The sequence below is a fragment of the Aspergillus neoniger genome (assembly GCF_003184625.1).
Source record: "Aspergillus neoniger CBS 115656 unplaced genomic scaffold BO87scaffold_12, whole genome shotgun sequence".
Classification (NCBI taxonomy): Eukaryota; Fungi; Ascomycota; class Eurotiomycetes; order Eurotiales; family Aspergillaceae; genus Aspergillus; species Aspergillus neoniger.
Genome location: NW_020291140.1, coordinates 136,087 through 154,694, shown reverse-complemented (window position 1 = coordinate 154,694; position 18,608 = coordinate 136,087). Strand labels below are relative to the sequence as shown.

At 50.2% G+C, this 18,608-nt stretch overlaps 9 protein-coding genes across 9 annotated transcripts; 5 read left to right on the top strand and 4 right to left on the bottom strand.

Moving 5' to 3' along the window:
- Positions 1 to 988: 988 nt before the first annotated feature.
- On the top strand, positions 989 to 3,178 carry BO87DRAFT_356530 (MFS general substrate transporter). Its single transcript, XM_025621375.1, has 5 exons — positions 989 to 1,521; positions 1,573 to 1,594; positions 1,666 to 1,715; positions 1,768 to 2,097; positions 2,147 to 3,178. The coding sequence occupies exons 1-5, from the start codon at positions 1,337 to 1,339 to the stop codon at positions 3,048 to 3,050; spliced, it is 1,491 nt and encodes a 496-aa protein (XP_025480816.1). The 5' UTR covers positions 989 to 1,336; the 3' UTR covers positions 3,051 to 3,178.
- A 734-nt stretch (positions 3,179 to 3,912) lies between these two features.
- On the bottom strand, positions 3,913 to 6,033 carry BO87DRAFT_375525 (amino acid permease). The gene is made up of 2 exons (XM_025623063.1): positions 5,628 to 6,033; positions 3,913 to 5,562 (listed from the first exon to the last, which is right to left on the bottom strand). The coding sequence occupies exons 1-2, from the start codon at positions 5,848 to 5,850 to the stop codon at positions 4,088 to 4,090; spliced, it is 1,698 nt and encodes a 565-aa protein (XP_025480815.1). The 5' UTR covers positions 5,851 to 6,033; the 3' UTR covers positions 3,913 to 4,087.
- A 575-nt stretch (positions 6,034 to 6,608) lies between these two features.
- On the bottom strand, positions 6,609 to 8,084 carry BO87DRAFT_424838 (uncharacterized protein; the record flags this gene model as incomplete). Its single annotated transcript, XM_025627263.1, has 8 exons — positions 6,609 to 6,926; positions 6,976 to 7,105; positions 7,158 to 7,223; positions 7,285 to 7,339; positions 7,387 to 7,523; positions 7,579 to 7,750; positions 7,807 to 7,834; positions 7,896 to 8,084. 8 exons carry the CDS (start codon positions 8,082 to 8,084, stop codon positions 6,609 to 6,611), a joined length of 1,095 nt encoding a protein of 364 aa, XP_025480814.1.
- A 335-nt stretch (positions 8,085 to 8,419) lies between these two features.
- BO87DRAFT_27268 (uncharacterized protein) lies at positions 8,420 to 9,029 on the top strand. The gene has a single exon (XM_025618908.1). The coding sequence runs from the start codon at positions 8,644 to 8,646 to the stop codon at positions 8,971 to 8,973; it is 330 nt and encodes a 109-aa protein (XP_025480813.1). The 5' UTR covers positions 8,420 to 8,643; the 3' UTR covers positions 8,974 to 9,029.
- A 192-nt stretch (positions 9,030 to 9,221) lies between these two features.
- BO87DRAFT_458066 (uncharacterized protein) lies at positions 9,222 to 10,004 on the top strand. The gene is made up of 3 exons (XM_025628849.1): positions 9,222 to 9,415; positions 9,486 to 9,536; positions 9,614 to 10,004. The coding sequence occupies exons 1-3, from the start codon at positions 9,298 to 9,300 to the stop codon at positions 9,931 to 9,933; spliced, it is 489 nt and encodes a 162-aa protein (XP_025480812.1). The 5' UTR covers positions 9,222 to 9,297; the 3' UTR covers positions 9,934 to 10,004.
- Positions 10,005 to 10,026: 22 nt separating this feature from the next.
- Positions 10,027 to 11,652, bottom strand: BO87DRAFT_395977 (putative MFS transporter; the record flags this gene model as incomplete). The annotated part of the gene is made up of 2 exons (XM_025625219.1): positions 10,027 to 10,978; positions 11,030 to 11,652. The coding sequence occupies 2 exons, from the start codon at positions 11,650 to 11,652 to the stop codon at positions 10,027 to 10,029; spliced, it is 1,575 nt and encodes a 524-aa protein (XP_025480811.1).
- A 566-nt stretch (positions 11,653 to 12,218) lies between these two features.
- Positions 12,219 to 13,780, bottom strand: BO87DRAFT_424835 (Zn(II)2Cys6 transcription factor; the record flags this gene model as incomplete). The annotated part of the gene is made up of 2 exons (XM_025627262.1): positions 12,219 to 13,680; positions 13,725 to 13,780. The coding sequence occupies 2 exons, from the start codon at positions 13,778 to 13,780 to the stop codon at positions 12,219 to 12,221; spliced, it is 1,518 nt and encodes a 505-aa protein (XP_025480810.1).
- Positions 13,781 to 13,943: 163 nt separating this feature from the next.
- Positions 13,944 to 15,219, top strand: BO87DRAFT_405880 (uncharacterized protein). Its single transcript, XM_025625966.1, has 4 exons — positions 13,944 to 14,330; positions 14,386 to 14,608; positions 14,660 to 14,777; positions 14,830 to 15,219. Exons 1-4 carry the CDS (start codon positions 14,189 to 14,191, stop codon positions 15,151 to 15,153), a joined length of 807 nt encoding a protein of 268 aa, XP_025480809.1. The 5' UTR covers positions 13,944 to 14,188; the 3' UTR covers positions 15,154 to 15,219.
- Positions 15,220 to 15,589: 370 nt separating this feature from the next.
- On the top strand, positions 15,590 to 17,788 carry BO87DRAFT_375519 (glycoside hydrolase family 13 protein; the record flags this gene model as incomplete). Its single annotated transcript, XM_025623062.1, has 3 exons — positions 15,590 to 15,850; positions 15,921 to 16,336; positions 16,404 to 17,788. Coding segments are annotated over exons 1-3 (1,802 nt in total), but the record flags the coding sequence as incomplete, so codon positions are not given.
- Between the last annotated feature and the right edge of the window lie 820 nt (positions 17,789 to 18,608).

Genomic DNA, 18,608 nt, shown 5'->3' with positions numbered 1-18,608 from the left:
CGCCGCACTCCTCTCGCCAGGCATTCATTCCACGCCAACGATTTGGCGCTGAACGATAGCGCCATGCAGTTGAGCAGCTAATAATAGCTTGGTTCAGCCACAGGTATGCCCCTCTGCTACCAACATGACCTCCCTTTATTTCTCCGATTTGCTCGGGTCTGGTGGAAATGTTGTTCCGAATAGTAGTCGGCCAGGTGCTCATGCCCTCAGGACCTGGCGTCCACGTGAGATGCCCTCCTTGCCTGTAGCATCATTGCTCTAAGCAGTGTATCGTGCATGGTCGGTACTGCGCCGCGTTAGCTCTGGCTTTTTCAAACCCATGGTTCCTGCTCTTTGCATCCATATGTAAGTCCTCACGCATAACGGTACGGCCAGATTCCCCGGACATGATCGTCAACACTAACGACGTTAGGGCGCTAATGGCTGTTGACCGTTCTGAAACATGCCCTAAATTGGGAACACTCCGATAAAGGATACACTAAGCAGTCAAATCGCACGTTCTGCTTACCACAAGGGAACCAGAATAGAGCGCTCGTTCTCACCGGTCAGCAATAATGACGGAGACCCAACCGCCACCGGTCCAATGCCAACATCATGGGTTCCTTTACCATGATGGGAAGTGCGGGGAACGAATATCAAGAAATCTTCAGCTATGCGCGGATCGACAGCTGTTGCGTGGAATACACAACCCCCTCACGAGTCTGACGCTGCCTGTTGCGCGTATTTTTTGTGGGCTCGTTATCCTATAGCCAATTGCGTGCTCGTTAAGGTGCTACATTCCAGAATGTGGGAAGTGATATCATGCCACCCTATACCAAGAGTCGCTAGCCTTATGAGCAGAAACAGGTCCAGAGCCCCCTTCTGCGAAGTCTGTATGCCGGCTACCCGTCAACATGCCCATATGAAGAAGACCTTCCAACGCCCCGAGCCTCTTGACACGGCCTGTAGATGATAAGCCTGTGGATGATCCGTGTCCATTCTGTGATAAAGATGCTCCGTGACACGTCACGCAAAGATACTCCCGCAGCATACAACCCCAGTGTGTACTACGTGCTCGGGTCATTTCCTGGCTCTTAACCACGGCTAGGCACATTAGCAGGCACGCCCCGTTGCTTGGTCGTGGTTGAGTATCCTTTCCCTTCCATCGCACTGACCCGCACCAGCTTCTTTAGTCCAAATAAGGGGCAAACGAGTGGGGAGGTGATCCGCGTGTTCTACTGATCATCTCCACAACCACAACTCGAGGTATGCATCCCTTGATTGATCCACAACCACCTGGTCTTTAAAACCAACCGATGGACTGAGACATCCATCGTGAGCGGTTGATATTCTCACAATGTGCGAATTCGGCATTGAAGAGCTTTCTGATCTCAACGTCCTTGCTGCCGAGCATGGACTAGAACTGACCCCAGACGGGTGTCACTTGCGCTGGGCTCGAACAAATCCCAAACATCCGCGGAATTGGCACCCAGTGCGCAAATCCTACGACATTGTTGTGATCTCGCTTCTGGAATTTTTCACGTGAGGTTATCTTGGGACTTCTGCGATATGTTGCTGACATCAACTGTCCAGGACATGTCTCAGTACCTCAGGAGTGAGTAGTGCTTTCCGCACATATGCACAATGTCTCACATTTGACAGGCCACAACAGCCACAGCCGCACAGGCCGAGTTCGGGACGTCAAAGACATTGACATTGTTTCTATATGTTTCAACGTGCGCTACCAACACTCTCCTATCGCCGGGCAATAGACACTAATTGCTATAGTTATCTTCTAGGACAAGGTCTGGGGGGAATTGTATTTCCCCCTTACTCGGAATCCTTCGGTCGAAAGAAGCTCTATATTTTTAGCGCATCTTTATACAGCGTATTCTGCCTGGTCATCGCGGCGGTCCCGTCAATTCCCTCCCTGGTCGTCGGCCGTTTCATTACCGGCTTCCTGTCAGCCATCCCTACCGTTGTGATTACCGGAAGTATCGAAGACATGTTCAATACGCATGATAGGATCTTTGTTATGTTAGTCTACGTCTCGATGGCATGTATGGGTGTCAGCGCCGGGCCTATTATAAGCTCGTATATTTCTGTTCGCTTTGGATGGTGGGAGACTTCTTAGCCTTTTGCCTTGCGATTGCTAACACTGGCTTAGGAGATGGGTGTTCTACGTTGGTGCTATTGTCTCCGCCTTCCTCGCCGCGCTTCTTTTATGCATCAAAGAATCTCGACCATCCCTAATTCTTATGCGGGAAGTACAAACTCTCCGTAAGCTGACCGGGAACGATACGTTCAAGGCACAAAACCCGGATTACATGCCGGACCTGCGCACCTTCCTCCATCTCGGCCTCTTGCGGCCTCTCCGTCTCTTCCTAACCGAGCCTATCGTCTTTATCGTGACAATGATATTCGGAGTCTGCGTGGCCTTGGTCTACCTCTTCACGGAAGCGCTTCCCCCGGTCTACGAGCAATTCGGCTTCAGCACGGAACAAGCATCCCTCCCGTTCCTCGCCCTCGGACTCGGTGTTATCCCCAACGCTTTGACCCGCATCGTGGACTATCGCATAATCCGAAGACGCCAGAAGAAGTGCGGAGTCCTCAAGCCAGAACACAAGCTGACGGGGATCTACATTGGAGCACCTGTACTCGCGATCGCGCTCTGGTGGTTCGCCTGGACGATCCCTCCCCAAGTGACCAATGTCAACTGGTTTGTTTCTGTGGTGGCGCTCTTCTTTATCGGATACGCACTCAATGAGCTGGAGATCGTGGTGACGGCATACATGGCAGACAGCTATCTGAGCTACGCTGCTAGCGGCTTTGCTGCTCTCTCCATCATTCGATCCTTGCTTTCGGCTGCGTTCCCACTGTTTGGGAGTAACATGTTCGACGCACTGGGTGCCAACGTGGCCGTTTCGATCCTGGCCGTGCTAGCAACGATATTCTGTATCGTGCCGCCACTTCTCAGTCGTTACGGAGAGCAGATGCGGATGCGGAGTGCGTTTGCCAAGTACAGTCTGCAAGTGTATGCGGAGAACGGGGTGGATCAAGACTTTCAGTAATTATGTGCAGAGGCATGACACTCAATGCGAGTATCTAGTTGGATTCTGCACACCGGTTACTACAGTCAGTGCCATCTGGCGCTGAGAAAGAGGCGGGAATATATACCTAAGTACTATTAATTGACACGGAAAGACTAAGACTCATGATTACGACCATTTATGGGGATACTATGCTATGCTTTGGGAGGCTGGGACACGCACAGTTAGAGTATATTTGTATCATGAAGTTGTTTTTAAAACAAATAACTTGTTAATTATGATGATTTTTGTAGTCTTGTGTTTTGTATAGTGTAGGTAGCAGTAGTGGTACTAGTTACTATTGGTACTAGTGGTAGAAGCGGTAAGTACCGCCATAACCACCTACTAATGTATTCGTCTAATGCCGAGAAAAACCTTAACTGAGCGCTTGATTGCACGCTGATCAATCATTAATTTGGAATCAACCTAAATCGTAATATCAGATCGTACTAGTAAGTAGTGTGTGTGGTACACCCTTAGTAAATAGGAATCAGAGGCCATACATCTAACGGGCTGACCCCAACCAGCAAATATATACATATAACTCCGAAGCTACTTAGTAAAATTCTCCTCAGTAAATGCAAATTCAAACCTACTATCCATGCCAAATCTCATATACCAGTACTAGTCTTATTATTTGCTTAATTACTTCCGATTATGATAAGGTTTGAGTCCATCTTCGCTGCTCAGTGTTGTCTTTGACTTTTTGCAGATGTTGCCCCGGGAAGTGGCGGATAGTGAGGGATCAGAGTGCTACTAGTATACTATATTACTATGAAGTAGTAACTACCATTACATCCACTGAAAAGACTGGTATTCCATGCGGAGGGAGATTGCAAGAATTGCTAATTATACTGAATGTAAATTGCATCTAAATATATTTTGGTAGCTGTCTATCAGCTACCGGATAACTTTATAACTATAAATATGTTACACAAATGCACGCCAAACTCCGCTATATGCGACAAAACGAAATCTCCGATTCTTCTAATATATATTCATCATCACTATATCCACGTCTATCCCATGATGCTATCCCAGATCCTCCGCACCCATCCGTCCTTGGGGTTGCTCGATTCCCAAGTGGTGTAGGGCGGACGTCCGGTGTCCAGATCCGCCTCGATGGGCCGCACAAACTTGGTACGGTACCACGCCTTGTGGCCAATGTACAGGATGACAAACAAAACGGGGCAGATGTAGGCTACCCAAAAGTCCGAAACGTTGAAGGTCGGGATCCAAGCGGTGAAACCCTGAGTGAAGATAATCAGGATGTTGAAGAACAGTCCGTACCAGGCCAACCAGGGCTGCCAGATGGCCTTGTAGGGAAGGGTGTCGCGGGAGAGACCGCGCGCCTTCATTGCCTTCATGAAGGCAATGTGACTGGCGTTGATGGACGTCCAGCAGATAAATCCGGCCACACTGGAGATGTTGACCAGCCAGTTGAAGACGGTCGTACCCGATTCCGAGACGTTCATGAAGCCCAGAAGTCCGAAGAGAGCGGTGAAAGCCACACTGACATAGGGGACACCACGGCGAGTGACCCATCCGAAGATCGAGGGCGCGAAACCCTCCTGGGCCAGACCAAGCAGAACACGACTGCCACTGTAAACGTTGGAGTTGGCGGCGGACAAGACGACAGTGAGAAGAACAGCGTTGATCAAGCTAGGAAGGACCTTGACACCGGCCAAGTTGGCGGCAATGACCATGGGGGAGGCAGAAGCGTTTTCAGTTCCGCTGGCCAGGTCGGGGTTGGTGTAGGGCACGAGCAAGCCGATGAAGAAGATGGTCAGGACAAAGAAGACCAGGATACGGATGAAAGTCTTGCGGATGGCCGAGGGGACAGTCTTCTGGGGGTTCTCAGTCTCACCGGCGGCGACACCCACCAGCTCAGTACCCTGGTAGGAGAAACCAGCTTGGATGAGCACAGCCCAGAAACCGACAAACTTGCCAACGGACTCATTGGAGGTGATCAGGTAGGGAGCGAAAGCACCCGGGTCGTGCCAGTACTTGAATCCAATGTAGCCCTGCTTGCCGACACCAGCATCAATGCAGATGGCGAAGATCATAAAGCCCAGAACGGTCAAGACCTTGGTGATAGAGAACCAGAACTCCAGCTCGCCGTAGAAACCGACGGGAAGGAAGTTGATGGCGGAGATGACGACCCAGAAGACACCGATGAAGATAGCAATAGACAGCTGATCATTCCAGTACTGAATGATCATACCCGACGCGGTCAACTCGACGGCGTATGTGGAGGCCCAGTTAAACCAGTAGATCCAACCCATGGCGAAACCCAAGCTGGGGTCGACGAGACGAGCGGCGTAGGAGGTGAAGGCACCGGGGATGGGGATATAGGTAGCCATCTCTCCCAACGAGCACATGACAGAATAGACGATGGAACCGACGAAGGCGTAGGCGATAAGGGAACCTGCCGGGCCAGCCTCCGCAAGGGCTGTTCCACTGCTGATGAAGAGACCTGTACCAATAGTACCACCTTCGGGGAGGTTAGTGAGTGTTCACAGGATTGTCAATTGTCGGACCCAGGTGTTTCCCACTCACCAATGGCGATCATCTGCAGGTGACGGTTCTTCAAGTTGCGCTTCAGCTTAGTTTCTTCCTCCTCATTGTCGCTTTCGACATCCTTGGTGAGGCCATTGCGCCGGCGCTCGCGCAAGCCGGAGGGGGTGAGGGAGCGATCGGAAGGGGATTGGGAGCCATTCTCCTCGGTGATGGCACTGTCGATGGGCAGCTTCCCTTGGGAAGCGGCCTTGTTGTCCTCCATAACCGACAGGTGTTCAGGTGAGGTGGGGAAAGGTATGAGAGGAGATCAGGAAGGCGAGAAGAGAGCGCGAGGCAGCGGAGATGACAGCCTCAGCGCACGACAGCTGGGGAGGGAGTCGATGTGTCAGTCAACGTCAATGATGACCGGATTGAGTTTTGGGGAAGAGGAAAAACAGAAACAGAGACAGACATGACAAACCTTTTTCCATGTGGCCATCTTTGGGGGGGGGGCGGCAAGATTTTCTCGTCTGGTTGTCTGGACCGAGTTTTTCCCAGATCGGGGGAGTTCGTTCCATAACGTCAGTCGCCGCGGACGAAAACTCTCCACTGTTTTGCCATGGCGTTACCTAATCACGGGCCAATCACGGGGGTGTCACGGGTTGCAAGCGGCCAGTAAGTGGATTCTAGCGGCCTTCTAGCCGGCGGGGGTACACTGGAGTGGGTTAGCCCGGTTAGCAACGGACAGATACAATCTAGTACACTTTGGGGGTATATTTATCATTAGACATTAAACACACCACATATTACAATAAACACAGCTCAATCTCTGGAGAACATTCTGACTGTAGCAGTTTGAGTACTCAAAGGAGAGAAGATGATGAGAGGCAAAAGTGCAGACGGAAAAAGAAAGCGGAGAAAACTGAAGAGAAAAATCAACTCCCGGCACTAGACTGTTTCGGGCACGGCAACCGCCTTCCCGTCTGGGACGCGGATCACGTGCTTAGTGATCACTGACTCGAATATTCCTCAATTCTCCCTTCATCCTCGATCCTTGACTCCATACTGATCATGTTTCACCTCATACACAGTCGTCACTTGAATCCCATCGATGCCTCGCCCGACCTCCTCTCCCACTCGGTCTGACCCTCCCCGAACATCACTGACAAACTGAGATTGGCTATCTTCCAAGATAGACTCGGGTCCGGCTGGTCTCCGGTTCGCTGTTCCCGTCCCCGCTAACGGTCCCAACTTGTACCGCCCGGTTCCACTGGCCCCAGTCGATACTTCTCGCGATGAGGATGACCTCCGAAGCAGCGGCCAGATGCATGGAATGTTGACCGTGATGATGGCAATAACCTATACGGTGGTCAGAACAATAGTTGGAGTAACCTGGGAGGGAACATACGCTCTCGCGCGTTGCCCAAAGGTTGCTGGTATTAACGGATTCAATGTGCCATAGCGAAAGGACGCAGCGGAACAATGCGGCAATTATCACAAACACGCCTCCGAAAAGCAGCAGCCCGATCACCAGCTTCCTAGTAATGTGAGTGACTTGGGCTCTCACAACTGTGTCTGAGGTGGACATACCGGCGCCAAGGGAGTTGCACTTGGATCAGTAACGGCAGAGGGATTGAGAGCAATACGATGTCCGTCCTAGATGACGACACCATCCTGCGTCAGCAGCGGTCGAGTTGCACCGTGTATTGCGACTCACATGATGTTAGTCACCAGAATGGCAATGTAATTCGCCGAGCCTTGCGTACACGCCTCTAAGACCCGTTAGCCGACCCCAAGACCAGTCGCACTATTAACTTACTGCCAGGATTTGGGTAAATCTGCCACAACTGGCTGACGGGGTTACAGTGTAGGTGGATAGTCAATGTGGCGGCGACGTAGGTGCACAAACACAAGCCTGCCGCGACCTTAACGAACCTTTGCTGAACAAGGCCAATCCTACCCAGATTCAGTGCGGTGCAATGACTTGATATATATGAACGGGTCAACGTACGTCAGACGCTTATAGAAAAACAGCATGCAAGCCTTCAACACCCAAATCAGAGTGACGTAGGCAAACCAGCTGACAAGAAGGCATTTTGATCCAAACTGTCGCTCATGTATCTCCCACTCTTCCATGGATGCTCTCTGCTCGTCGCTGAGTCCGGCATTAGCGCCGAAGCGGACTATAAAGCAAAAACCTGTCAGTTGGCGGCCACTCTTCGGGGAGAGACGAGCTTACACACGAACTTGAACATGAAGACCTCCGTCTACATGATACGGTATGTCAACCTTTACACCCTCGTCCTCGCTAGCGAATTATATACTTACTGCCCAAAGAACAAGAGCCACGATACTGAGGTAATCATCCCCTTGCCATTTCCTGAAGCCAACTGCTCTAGTTCGAGCGTAGAGTCGGAGCAGGATGACAAACATGCCAATGGCCATCTCCACCCATTCTTCGATTTCGAAAGGGAGTCTGCTCTCCTGGGTGGAGGAGCCATTTTCGATGTAGATCATGGCGTCAAAGCAATGACACTGCTTCGGTATAGAACGGAATATAATTTGGCATACACGAGGTGTCAGGATCGCTGTGGTGATAGTATCAGTAAGATGCGTGATAGGAGTCATGTTGTGGTGATACTGGTCCTGCTAAAGGCTCGGGTTGCTTCACATGATGGGCAACAAGTGAAGACTCATGGCATTCCAAATCGTGGCAATGCCCAGCTTCACTATACAATACGGAAGCTGACGACGACTCATCTGAGTCCTGGAATACATGCACTTTTCACATATTGTCACTTCAAGACACTGTGATGCGGTGCAATTCTGCAGACACTTTACCCATTTTACCTAACCAACCGGTCTACAATGGACCTACAATGTGTTTGCGACTCAACCACTATGCATGCCCTGATCCCAGCCCCTTCTTTGCAAGCAAAATGCATGAAGCAGGTCACCAGTGTAACTGGCTGTAGCTTATTCAAGCTTGAATGGCCATTCCGCTATATATTGAAGAACTTAGCGGTAAGTCATCAAGAACAAGAACTTGATTGTGAATCTTGATCCAAGACATTGAATGCCACATTCCATCATCATGCAACTCAAACTTCTAAACCAAGCAAGGTTGGGTTGTGTAGCAGCACCCTTGCACCATTGGCTGCTGGCTGGTGAGACATTGCATCGGAACTCAAAGTTCGGTTCCCCCGCAAGATCCAGTTCGCTTAGATGTTGTTGGCTTAGTTTGCTACCCGGGCAACCCGATCAGCCGGACCAGGGGTCAATTGTTCCCAAGATTGAGTCTATCGATAATCTTTCTCCTGAAGTATGCTGTTGTCCTACTGTTGTCCTACGACTATGTAGTCTAGAATATACCCCGTCTTCCCCTGCAAACCCCACCATTTTGTAGTAACTGGATATAGCCAATGTCATTATTTATTACTCTTACTACTCATACATCGCAATCCACTCAAATCATCTGCAAGTGAATGATTGCAGTATTCCTGCATCCACTACATCCATCCATACATCCAGAACCAATGCAAATCAACTCGCCACTTATGATCGGCGGGGCCCCAAATGATCTTAAAATAGCTCCCCCCTCTAGATACACCTGCACTTAAATATCCTGCTCCCTCCCTCCCCCTCAATCTTCAACATATTCCCAAATACAAAGTACTATATCATCACCTAGAGTCAACTCCACAATTCTATTCTCAATAAACCCACAAAAATGAAGCTCCTCTCCCTCGCCACCACCCTCACCTCCCTCATCGCAACCGTCTCCGCCTCCTTACCATCCACATACACCCTCGTCGCAGACGGAGGCTGGACTGTTGTTACTGATGGAAGTATGCATACCACCAGCCCAATCACCCACATTACTACACAAATCACATACTCAATATCTATTTGTAATAGCACACTTATACATCGGAACCGGCGACATCAAACACTACCCCATTCTCATCCGTACGCCTCTCCCATCCCCCATCCCCCATCCCCTTCCCCCCAAGCACACACTAACCCCACCCCCATCTATAATACAGTAAAAGGCGGCTCCAACAACACCATGATCACCGGCCACAAGCAATACGACACCACCACAGGCATTCAACACCTCTACGTCATCGAGGACGAAACAGCACCAATTGCCCTGACGGAACCTAATGGAGCTGCTCCCGCCGGGGCAAGCGTGACTGGGTTCGATGTGGACGAGGGGAATTATCTGCTTCTTGATGGGGTGGAAGCGTGGGGTGTGGAGCCGAGTGAGGGGCAGATTAGGAGGATTTATTGGCTTGGTGGGGAGGATGCTCGTGAGGATTATAAGGGGATTGGGTTGTGGATTAAGGAGTGTAGGGGGTGTTGAGATTATTGATCTGGTGTGGGATGGATGGTAATGTATGTATGTTTGTAATTTAAGATTTAGATCAAATCAATGGCCATGACTCGTGAACATCGTTTAGTAGACGTAAACAAAATCCTCGTTCTTCCCATCCGTTAAGTCCAATAGTCCATTTGCCCCTACATGCGCTTGTCCCTCCTCGCCGTTTGCTTCCAGCGTCTGCTCGATCGCCATCATTCGATCGCTTTGCATCGACACATCCACTACCTTGGCTGGCTTGCCGTTCCGCACGCGCCGCTTCTCTTGCATCTTGTTCAGTACCCATAGATCCACCCACTGGAGGAGGAACACTGCGATCAATGCGACGAAGATCCCCACGCATGCCCGTAACCCGGGCTTGTATGCTGGTGCGTCTTTCTCGTTGAATAGCAGAGGACCGATGATGTTCCCTGCCGATACGGCAGCGTTGTATAATGACATGTTGGCGGATTTCTTCGTCGTGCCGGCTGTGTTTGCGACGATCCAGCTGACGATTAGCGGGTTCCCGCCGAATAAGAAGGCAATGAGGTAGTATCCTGCCATGAGGGCGCCGTTGGTGGAGCTGTTCCGCGGCACGGCATATAGGATGGCTAGGCCCACGACGACGGGGAGCATTAGCGCCGCCAGGATGATGCCCTTTAGACGCGCCTTTTGCGCCAGATAACTGGCCACCAAGATGACAATTACTTGTACGGCGCCGAAGGGCATGTTCAGCAGCGTGGTGGTGTATGTGTCGTAGCCAAGGCCTTGGAGGATTAACGGCCCGAAGACGTTCGATACGGAGGCACCGATGTTTAGAAGGAGGGCCATGCTGATCCAGAGGTAGGTTTTGGGTTCGAGGACAGCTTCATAGACGTGGCCGAGCTTGAATTCGCGTGATCCCGTGCCCGTCTGGTTTGCTCGCAGACGTTCCATCGCTTGGAGCTTCTCATCTTCGGTGAGGAAGCGCGCCGACGGGATGTCCTTGTCGAGGCGCCAGTAGACGAATGGGCTGGAGATGACGGTGATCAGACCGACAACGAGAAAGATGCTAGTGAGGTTAGTTTGCGGATAGTTATCTAGTGGGTGGAAGGAGGCTCACATTTGCCACTCTTTCATTACTCCCGACTTGATGTGTCCGAGGCCGAACGATAGCACCGCTGCGATGATGGTCGCCACGCCGTTCGTGCCATACCATGCTGCTACGCGGATTGGTTGCTCAGCACGACGATACCACTGGCTGGTGAGGAGACTAAATAGTGGGAGGCAGCCAGCCTCGAACAGGCCGAGGAAGAAGCGGGTGGCCATTAGCCCGCCAAAGTTGCTGCATGCTGCCATGCAGGTCTGCGCGATGCCCCATCCAAGCACTAATGTAGGCATCAGGATGCGAGGCGGGACGGTCACGATCAGCCAGGAGGAGAAGGGCTGCCATGCGAGCTGCGCGATCGGGGCGATTGAACCGACCAGCGAGTACTGGTTCCCGGTGAGATGAGTGTCCTCTTCCAGGCCATATGTCGCACCAAAGCCTAACACTGACTTGTCAAGAATCTGCAGGAAGTACACCCAGATCAATATCACTAGGATCGTTCGATCTGTTTTGCGAGCGATCCGCTTGCTATCCTCCTCTGTCACCAGGACTAGAGTATGCGGAAGCCCATCGATAGTAGTTGGTTTGGCCACGTCCACACCTTCATCGTGAATCACGGCTGGCTTGTCAGGCTCCATTTCAGAAAGATGTTTGATTGTTGGCTAGAAAGTGTTCAAAGCAGGTTGAGCAAGGCAGCTCTTCGATATTATAACCCGTTGTCAACCGACACCCCCACGCTTGCCGCTCGGCCAACCCGCATGTGTTTTAAGCTTCAAGCTCGAGACTAACGGGGCGACACTAAAACACGGGGTAGCGGCCATCCCCCGCAATTGATCCCCGCAAAGTGACCCCCACGTTTGATGGGGATGGCACATGCCGAGGACTGCATTCAATCCTGGGCCGGGGAGGACAACATGCCATCACCGCAAAGCCGTGCCGGTCTAAGTTTAGAGGTTAACCATGACTGGCGGTCATCTGTCCATGGCGTAACTCAAAAGTGAGGCGACGCGCCGGCTGCGAGTGTAACTGGCCAGTCAATACCCGATCCCTGCACGCAAATTAGCCGGATTGCCTTGATGTGTTGACATCATCCCGCTATCGCGCCGTGGAAGTCGTCTATCGGATACGAATCGGGTTGAACTGCTCCCAGAAGCTGAGGAGCCAAGCGCGGCCAGCTCAGCTTTGCCTACAGCTCTCGTGGGGGTCAGATAAGACCAGATACTAAGCTAGGAGAGTCGCCACGCATGAGATACTGCTCATGACGTCGCAGCATTTCCCGTATCTCATACAAGCCCCCTTCTCCAACTGCGTTGATAAGGTTCTCATTGGCATACTCTAGTCGATATTCTGTAGCTTCCTGTCCACCTATTCGCCATTCAGGCAGCTTGCTGGAACGTCGGATGCCATGCACCACCGCTTCCACCGTCCGTGCGTCCCAAACCCCATCGCGGTGTGGCAGCCTCTTGTGTCGCAGTAGTGAAAGTGCAGTGTCTACTATACTGGGATGATTGCTTTTCATACAGATATAGTAAAGCGCTGCGACGAGCTGGGTACTCAATGTGAACGATCTCTGCGCAGTGGTGCCCTGTGTGGAGGAATAACCCGACATACTTTCCAAAATGGCCGATATATCTTGTAAGCATTTCCGCAGTGAGTCACTGTTCGTAAACTGCAGGGACGGAACATCCTCGGCCACGATAGTGCGGAACATCCGAGCTTGCAGTCGGAGGAGCAGACTATTTGCCGTGCTCGGGCTAGAAAGGTGGGTCGAACACGCGCTCACAGTCTTTATATATCTCGTCAATTGGTCATATAAGTGATGTCGCTCTACAAGGATGTCCGCTGGTAGAAGCTGCAGGCCTTTCTTCTTATATGGGTAGGAAGACGCAAGATGGTGCAACATCCAATTTTGCAACTTGGTGAGTGCCATTTGTGCATCCGCCATGGTGAAACTGTCTAGGATGAGCGGGACGAGCCCGGACTGTTCTAATGGCGAGATCAGAGACAATATGGGTCGACGGTTTGCATTGTATGTGCTTGCTTGAATGTCCAGGCTGGCGAACAAGACTTTTAAACGTGGAATAAGGACATCTGTGGCGTTCTGCACGGGCGCTGTAGCCAGACTTCGTTCCAGCAGGATCAGCCCCTGATCGAGGTGTCGAATCGCCTGTACAGCATTGCCTAGAAGAGCCTCAAAGGTGTAAAACACCACGCTGCAGATCAAAGCAACTTCAATTGATGCGTCCGGCGAGCGAAGATGCATCCTTAGCTGCTTGTGGGATTTGGCGATTAGTTGCAGATGCTGCAGCGATGGACGGTCGGACTCTGGCCTGGCATCATCTTTGAACTTATAATCCCAATATATAGCACTCAGTGTGACAAGTGCGTTGCGTATCACAGGTTGATAGTGACATCTTTGCAACACGAGTCGACTCCAGAAGTCCGCGTCGGAGAAACTCGAAAGGCCCGAAGCGGCCTCGACACAGTAGAAATGGAGGAGCTGGCGATCCAATCTACTGCCTGGAACTTTGAACGGAATATTGTATGCTTTAATTGTATCCACAACCTTGGTGGATTCAAGCGATGTGTATCCCCCACATGTGCGATTTGATCGCACGCACCGTATACAACAGGGTTTGGTTTCATCGCATTTGACGCGACGAGTCCTGATGAATTAGACACATGTCTCATGCAGATTCTGTCTACTTACTTGCAGGTAATACATCCCGTGCGGGACTTTGGGGCGCTTTTCCTGGTCGCTTTCATGGTGGTCGAGGATTCGTGTTCTGTTCAGGCTTGATGGAGTGCGAGATGGCATCCCGATCTGAGTCAGCACTAACCAGACTGGGAAGGTGAAATTGCTGCCTGCAGGCATCATATCATTTCATTCACAGCTAGCCTCTTCACTTGTTTTCATATACTATAAGATTAATTTGATATTCACATCCTTCATTTGGTTCGGAATTCCAGTGGTGTGCAAGTTATTCACTGTCCCCAAATATGGAAGTGCATCATATAACGATACCCTATCCCGTTTGCACCTTCCATCATGGCAAACTGACAGATCCTCCCCGTCGAGAAAGAATCACTTGAATATCACTTCAAAAAGAAGGTCGTTCACAACACAGCATCGATTGATTCATTCTTCCTTGTACTTACGGCACGACTGTCAACATGCCTCCTTTCCCATTATTATTCCATTCTCCTAACAATTGGACATCGAACCAACTTGAGGCTTTGAGGCTAGTACGGCATTTTAACGCCTCTCTCGACGAAATACTTGGAGATTATGATCTTCCCAAGGATGGAGATGAAGGTTGGACTTGTACACTTTCGTTCATAGTTGTCTTGGAGATGCTCACATATGTCAGAATTCGAATCGCTCGCCATGGAAATTGCCGAACCGACAGAAAACGAGTTAAAGAATCTTTGGCGAACAGCAACCCGTGCCCGATACAGGCGCAACATTTTCCTGCCGGTTTTTCGACCTCTATGCGAGATGCTCAATTCCGATGTTTTCTTCGACGCGTCCAAGCAAGCCGTATTTAGCTTCATGGAGATCATCTTGCGCCGCGTGCACCTGGACAAACCTCTGTAAGTAACTGGTTACTCTCGCCTCCACCTGGTGAAACTAAGATGATCAAGGCAATCTTCACGTATCCATACCATGAGCTTTGAGGTCACAGGTATGCGAGGCGAAGTCGAGTGTGAAGGGGTGCTACTCGATTGTTCTATACCACATTCTCCATTGGTAGTATTTTCGGTCAGTCTCGCTCCGTCCTAAGCGTGCGACATGCACTGACACGTCTTGACAGGTTGCCAAGGATGGTGACTACAACTTTAAAGGCCAAGTAGCACAGTTGTTACTGCAAAAGGTGGTGGCATACCAAAGGAACCTGTCTCGTAGAGCCTTTGTTATCTTTATGGATAGCACAAATCTTCAGCTTACTATGGCAGACCCACCCCGCGAATACTTAGACGCTCTCTTGCATGGAGAGCGCCCAGACAAGCGCCTCCATCTATATCACTCGGAGTTTTACAATCTTTGCAATCGCCGTCGACGGAAGGAGGCATTGAGGGTTATGCTTGGTCTTGTCAGGCTACTTGATGCAGATGGACTGACAAGAAGGTTGCCTTGAGGTTTTTCTTCCTTAGTTTCGATGCCGAAGGTAATACTTGCTATTCTAGTCTGAATTAGTGTGTTTAGGAATTCACCTCTTGCTTGATCATATAATCCACACGTTCTGGCGTATTTCCCTGACAGGAGACTAACCCGACCGCTATCAGCTACCTATGCCCACCCAGTGGCGGACATTCAAGTAGTTTTTTGGGGAATATTATGTGGAGAAGTGCAAAGTACAAATGCATTCAACTCTCTTTGGTATGCGGTAAAGTCGGCAATGATTGTCCGGGCATCATGCGCCAATTTTGCCCAATGACGCTAAGCCCTGCCATCGACAGCACTCTGACTCGTATGGTAAGGTCCTTCTGATGTGACATAATATGGTCGATGGACTAAATAAATACGTTTCCCTGACCCCGCAACCATGGCTTTCTTCCAAACTTTCTGGTCTCCTTCAGTCTTACCAAGCGTTCCCCTGAGTAAGATTTCCAGTCTCTCTTTCAACCAAACTTTTATGTGTACCATGTGTCCCAAATCTAATTACTCAACCCCAAAATGGTGGAAAGAGGCGGTGGTGTATCAAGTGTATCCCGCAAGCTTCAACTGTGGTAAACCTACAAGCAAAACCAATGGATGGGGTGACGTGGCCGGTTTTATTGAAAAGATTTCTTATTTGAAGAGCTTGGGTGTTGATATTGTATGGCTTAGTCCGAGTGAGTTGAATCAGTTCGGTCTTAAGCGCAGCTATAATATGAAACAAATGCCTGATATCTTCTCATACAGTCTATACGTCCCCACAAGTCGACATGGGCTACGATATCGCAGACTACAAATCCATCGATCCGCGGTATGGTACCTTATCGGACGTTGACTTATTGATAAAAGCGTTGAGGGATCATGATATGAAACTCATGATGGATCTTGTGGTCAATCATACGTCCGATCAGCACTCTTGGTTTGTCGAGTCTGCGAGCTCCAAATATTCCCCTAAGCGTGATTGGTATATTTGGAGGCCGGCGAAGGGATTTGACGCTGAAGGAAAACCAGTTCCTCCAAACAACTGGGCGCAGATTCTGGGCGATGTACACAGTGCTTGGACTTGGCATGAGGAAACTCAGGAGTTCTATTTGACTTTGCACACGTCGGCGCAAGTCGAGCTCAATTGGGAGAATCCAGAAGTTGTTGCAGCGGTGTATGATGTGAGTTGGAACCTCGGGCGCTCGAGTTGTCTGGATGGATGGTGTTGCTGATCGGTAATAACTACAGGTTATGGAGTTTTGGCTGCGTCGTGGGGTTTGCGGGTTCCGCATGGATGTCATCAACCTCATTTCAAAGGACCAGTCTTTCCCAGATGCCCCTATCATTGATCCAGCCTCTAAATACCAGCCTGGCGAGCAGTTCTACACAAACGGGCCAAGATTCCACGAATTTATGCACGGCATCTACGACAATGTATTATCCAAGTACGACACCATCACTGTGGGAGAAACGCCTTACGTCACCGACATCGAGGAAATCATCAAGACGGTTGGCTCCACAGCAAAAGAGCTTAATATGGCGTTCAAATTCGATCACATGGAAATTGAAGATATAAAAACCAAGGGAGATTCCAAGTGGAGCTTGCGCGACTGGAAGTTGACCGAGTTGAAAGGCATTTTGTCCGGATGGCAGAAACGAATGAAAGAGTGGGACGGCTGGAACGCCATCTTCCTGGAATGCCACGATCAGGCGCGGTCAGTGTCCCGCTACACCAATGACTCGGATGAGTTTAGAGAGCGTGGAGCCAAGCTACTAGCGCTTCTGGAGACAACGCTAGGTGGGACCATATTCCTTTATCAGGGCCAGGAGATTGGTATGCGCAATTTTCCCCTCGAGTGGGATCCAGACACCGAGTACAAGGATGTTGAGTCGGTCAACTTCTGGAACAAATCCAAAGAGCTCCACCCTGTTGGGACCGAAGGCCTGGCTAAGGCTAGGACGCTCTTGCAGAAAAAGGCGAGAGACCACGCTCGCACCCCGATGCAATGGAGTGCTGCCCCGCATGCAGGCTTCACAGTCCCTGATGCAACACCCTGGATGAGAGTAAATGATGATTATGAGACTGTTAATGTGGAGACACAGATGTCTTTTCCCCGGCAGAGCAAAGGTGAACTATCCGTTTGGCAGTACTGGCAGCAGGCGATACAGCATCGAAAGCTATACAAGGATGCGTTCGTCTACGGTGGCTTTGAAGATCTGGACTATCATAACGAAAAGGTCTTCGCGTACTTGAGGACTAGTGCAGATGGGAAAGACAGCTGGCTTGTTGCCATGAACTGGACAACGTCCGAAGTCGAATGGACGGTTCCTTCCGACATCCACGTCACACGCTGGGTCTCATCAACGCTCCAGACTGCCCCGCCTGTGGCAAGCAAGACAGCGATCACGCTACGCGCCTTTGAAGGGGTTCTTGGGTGTTGTAATTAGCATGTTGCATGGTATCACTGCTAAAGTGTTACGTTGTGTCGAGATTTCCTGTTGTGTTAATGGTCCATCCACTTTGGCCGGCCCACAAATTACAGTCTCACGCTAGTCCTCTTTGGCAAATTAATAGCCGCGCTCCAGGTATAGGGCAAAGGATCAACGCCTGACGATCAGTTATTCTTATCTTGCTACAAGGCCATCAGTGGGTACAATAACAATAAGAGGAAAACTGTAATCATTGCCTGGAAGTCCAGCTTATGTACATGAATTGACTCAACGACGGTAACACCAAGCAATGCCATCCTTCTTGTCCGAACCAGGCAAATTGTTAATCCTCATTTATTTGAGGACACACTCTATAATCACCTGTTCAGCTCTAGTCTTATCAGTAATATATCAAGCTAATTACCCTTCGGGTACATCAATATCTTGGCATACTGCATCAAACATCTACAGCTGAGACAACACATCATATCAACGCCACAGCCCCTCATCGCCAGCCCTATAAGTCACACAACGACCAGGCTTAGATCCTATTGACTAACTCCTGTCCATATGCACCATCAGAACCATCTATCCCACTGTCATTTTACACATTAAGCGACCACTACGATGGAACCTTCAACAGAAAAGAACCTTAGTCTAATCGCAACCGCCAAATCCCTAGCGAACACGCCTTGGTGCGAGCAATATGAACGTATGATATCAGGGATGCTGTAAGCCTCGAGCAACAATACCTGCAAACACCGTGCCCCAGGATCTAATTCACATATTAGATACGACCCCCTCGCCCCAGAACTCATGCAAAGCCGTTACCGAGCTCGCAAGCTAATGTCAAAATACAATGCGCCCATTCCTGAAGACATATCATTCGAAGATCTTACACAGCAGCGCGAGAATCTGCTAAAGCAGCTACTGGGGTCCGTTGGCAAAGGTGCCTTTATTGAGCCCCCGCTGATGGTCGATTACGGGTGCAATATCAAAATTGGAGACGGCTTTTATGCTAAT

What these genes read in the sequence shown, in the direction of transcription:
- BO87DRAFT_356530 (XM_025621375.1), top strand. Translation starts at nt 1,337, where the DNA reads ATGTGCGAATTCGGCATTGAAGAGCTTTCTGATCTCAACGTCCTTGCT. An exon ending in CATGTCTCAGTACCTCAGGA is followed by an intron (nt 1,595 to 1,665) that starts GTGAGTAGTGCT and finishes ACAGCCGCACAG; the next exon opens with GCCGAGTTCGGGACGTCAAA. An exon ending in ATTTCTGTTCGCTTTGGATG is followed by an intron (nt 2,098 to 2,146) that starts GTGGGAGACTTC and finishes ACACTGGCTTAG; the next exon opens with GAGATGGGTGTTCTACGTTG.
- BO87DRAFT_375525 (XM_025623063.1), bottom strand. Translation starts at nt 5,850, where the DNA reads ATGGAGGACAACAAGGCCGCTTCCCAAGGGAAGCTGCCCATCGACAGT. An exon ending in CCTGCAGATGATCGCCATTG is followed by an intron (nt 5,563 to 5,627) that starts GTGAGTGGGAAA and finishes ACCTCCCCGAAG; the next exon opens with GTGGTACTATTGGTACAGGT.
- BO87DRAFT_27268 (XM_025618908.1), top strand. Translation starts at nt 8,644, where the DNA reads ATGCCACATTCCATCATCATGCAACTCAAACTTCTAAACCAAGCAAGG.
- BO87DRAFT_458066 (XM_025628849.1), top strand. Translation starts at nt 9,298, where the DNA reads ATGAAGCTCCTCTCCCTCGCCACCACCCTCACCTCCCTCATCGCAACC. An exon ending in GACTGTTGTTACTGATGGAA is followed by an intron (nt 9,416 to 9,485) that starts GTATGCATACCA and finishes TATTTGTAATAG; the next exon opens with CACACTTATACATCGGAACC. An exon ending in ACACTACCCCATTCTCATCC is followed by an intron (nt 9,537 to 9,613) that starts GTACGCCTCTCC and finishes TCTATAATACAG; the next exon opens with TAAAAGGCGGCTCCAACAAC.
- BO87DRAFT_405880 (XM_025625966.1), top strand. Translation starts at nt 14,189, where the DNA reads ATGCCTCCTTTCCCATTATTATTCCATTCTCCTAACAATTGGACATCG. An exon ending in TCCCAAGGATGGAGATGAAG is followed by an intron (nt 14,331 to 14,385) that starts GTTGGACTTGTA and finishes CACATATGTCAG; the next exon opens with AATTCGAATCGCTCGCCATG. An exon ending in CTCCATTGGTAGTATTTTCG is followed by an intron (nt 14,778 to 14,829) that starts GTCAGTCTCGCT and finishes ACGTCTTGACAG; the next exon opens with GTTGCCAAGGATGGTGACTA.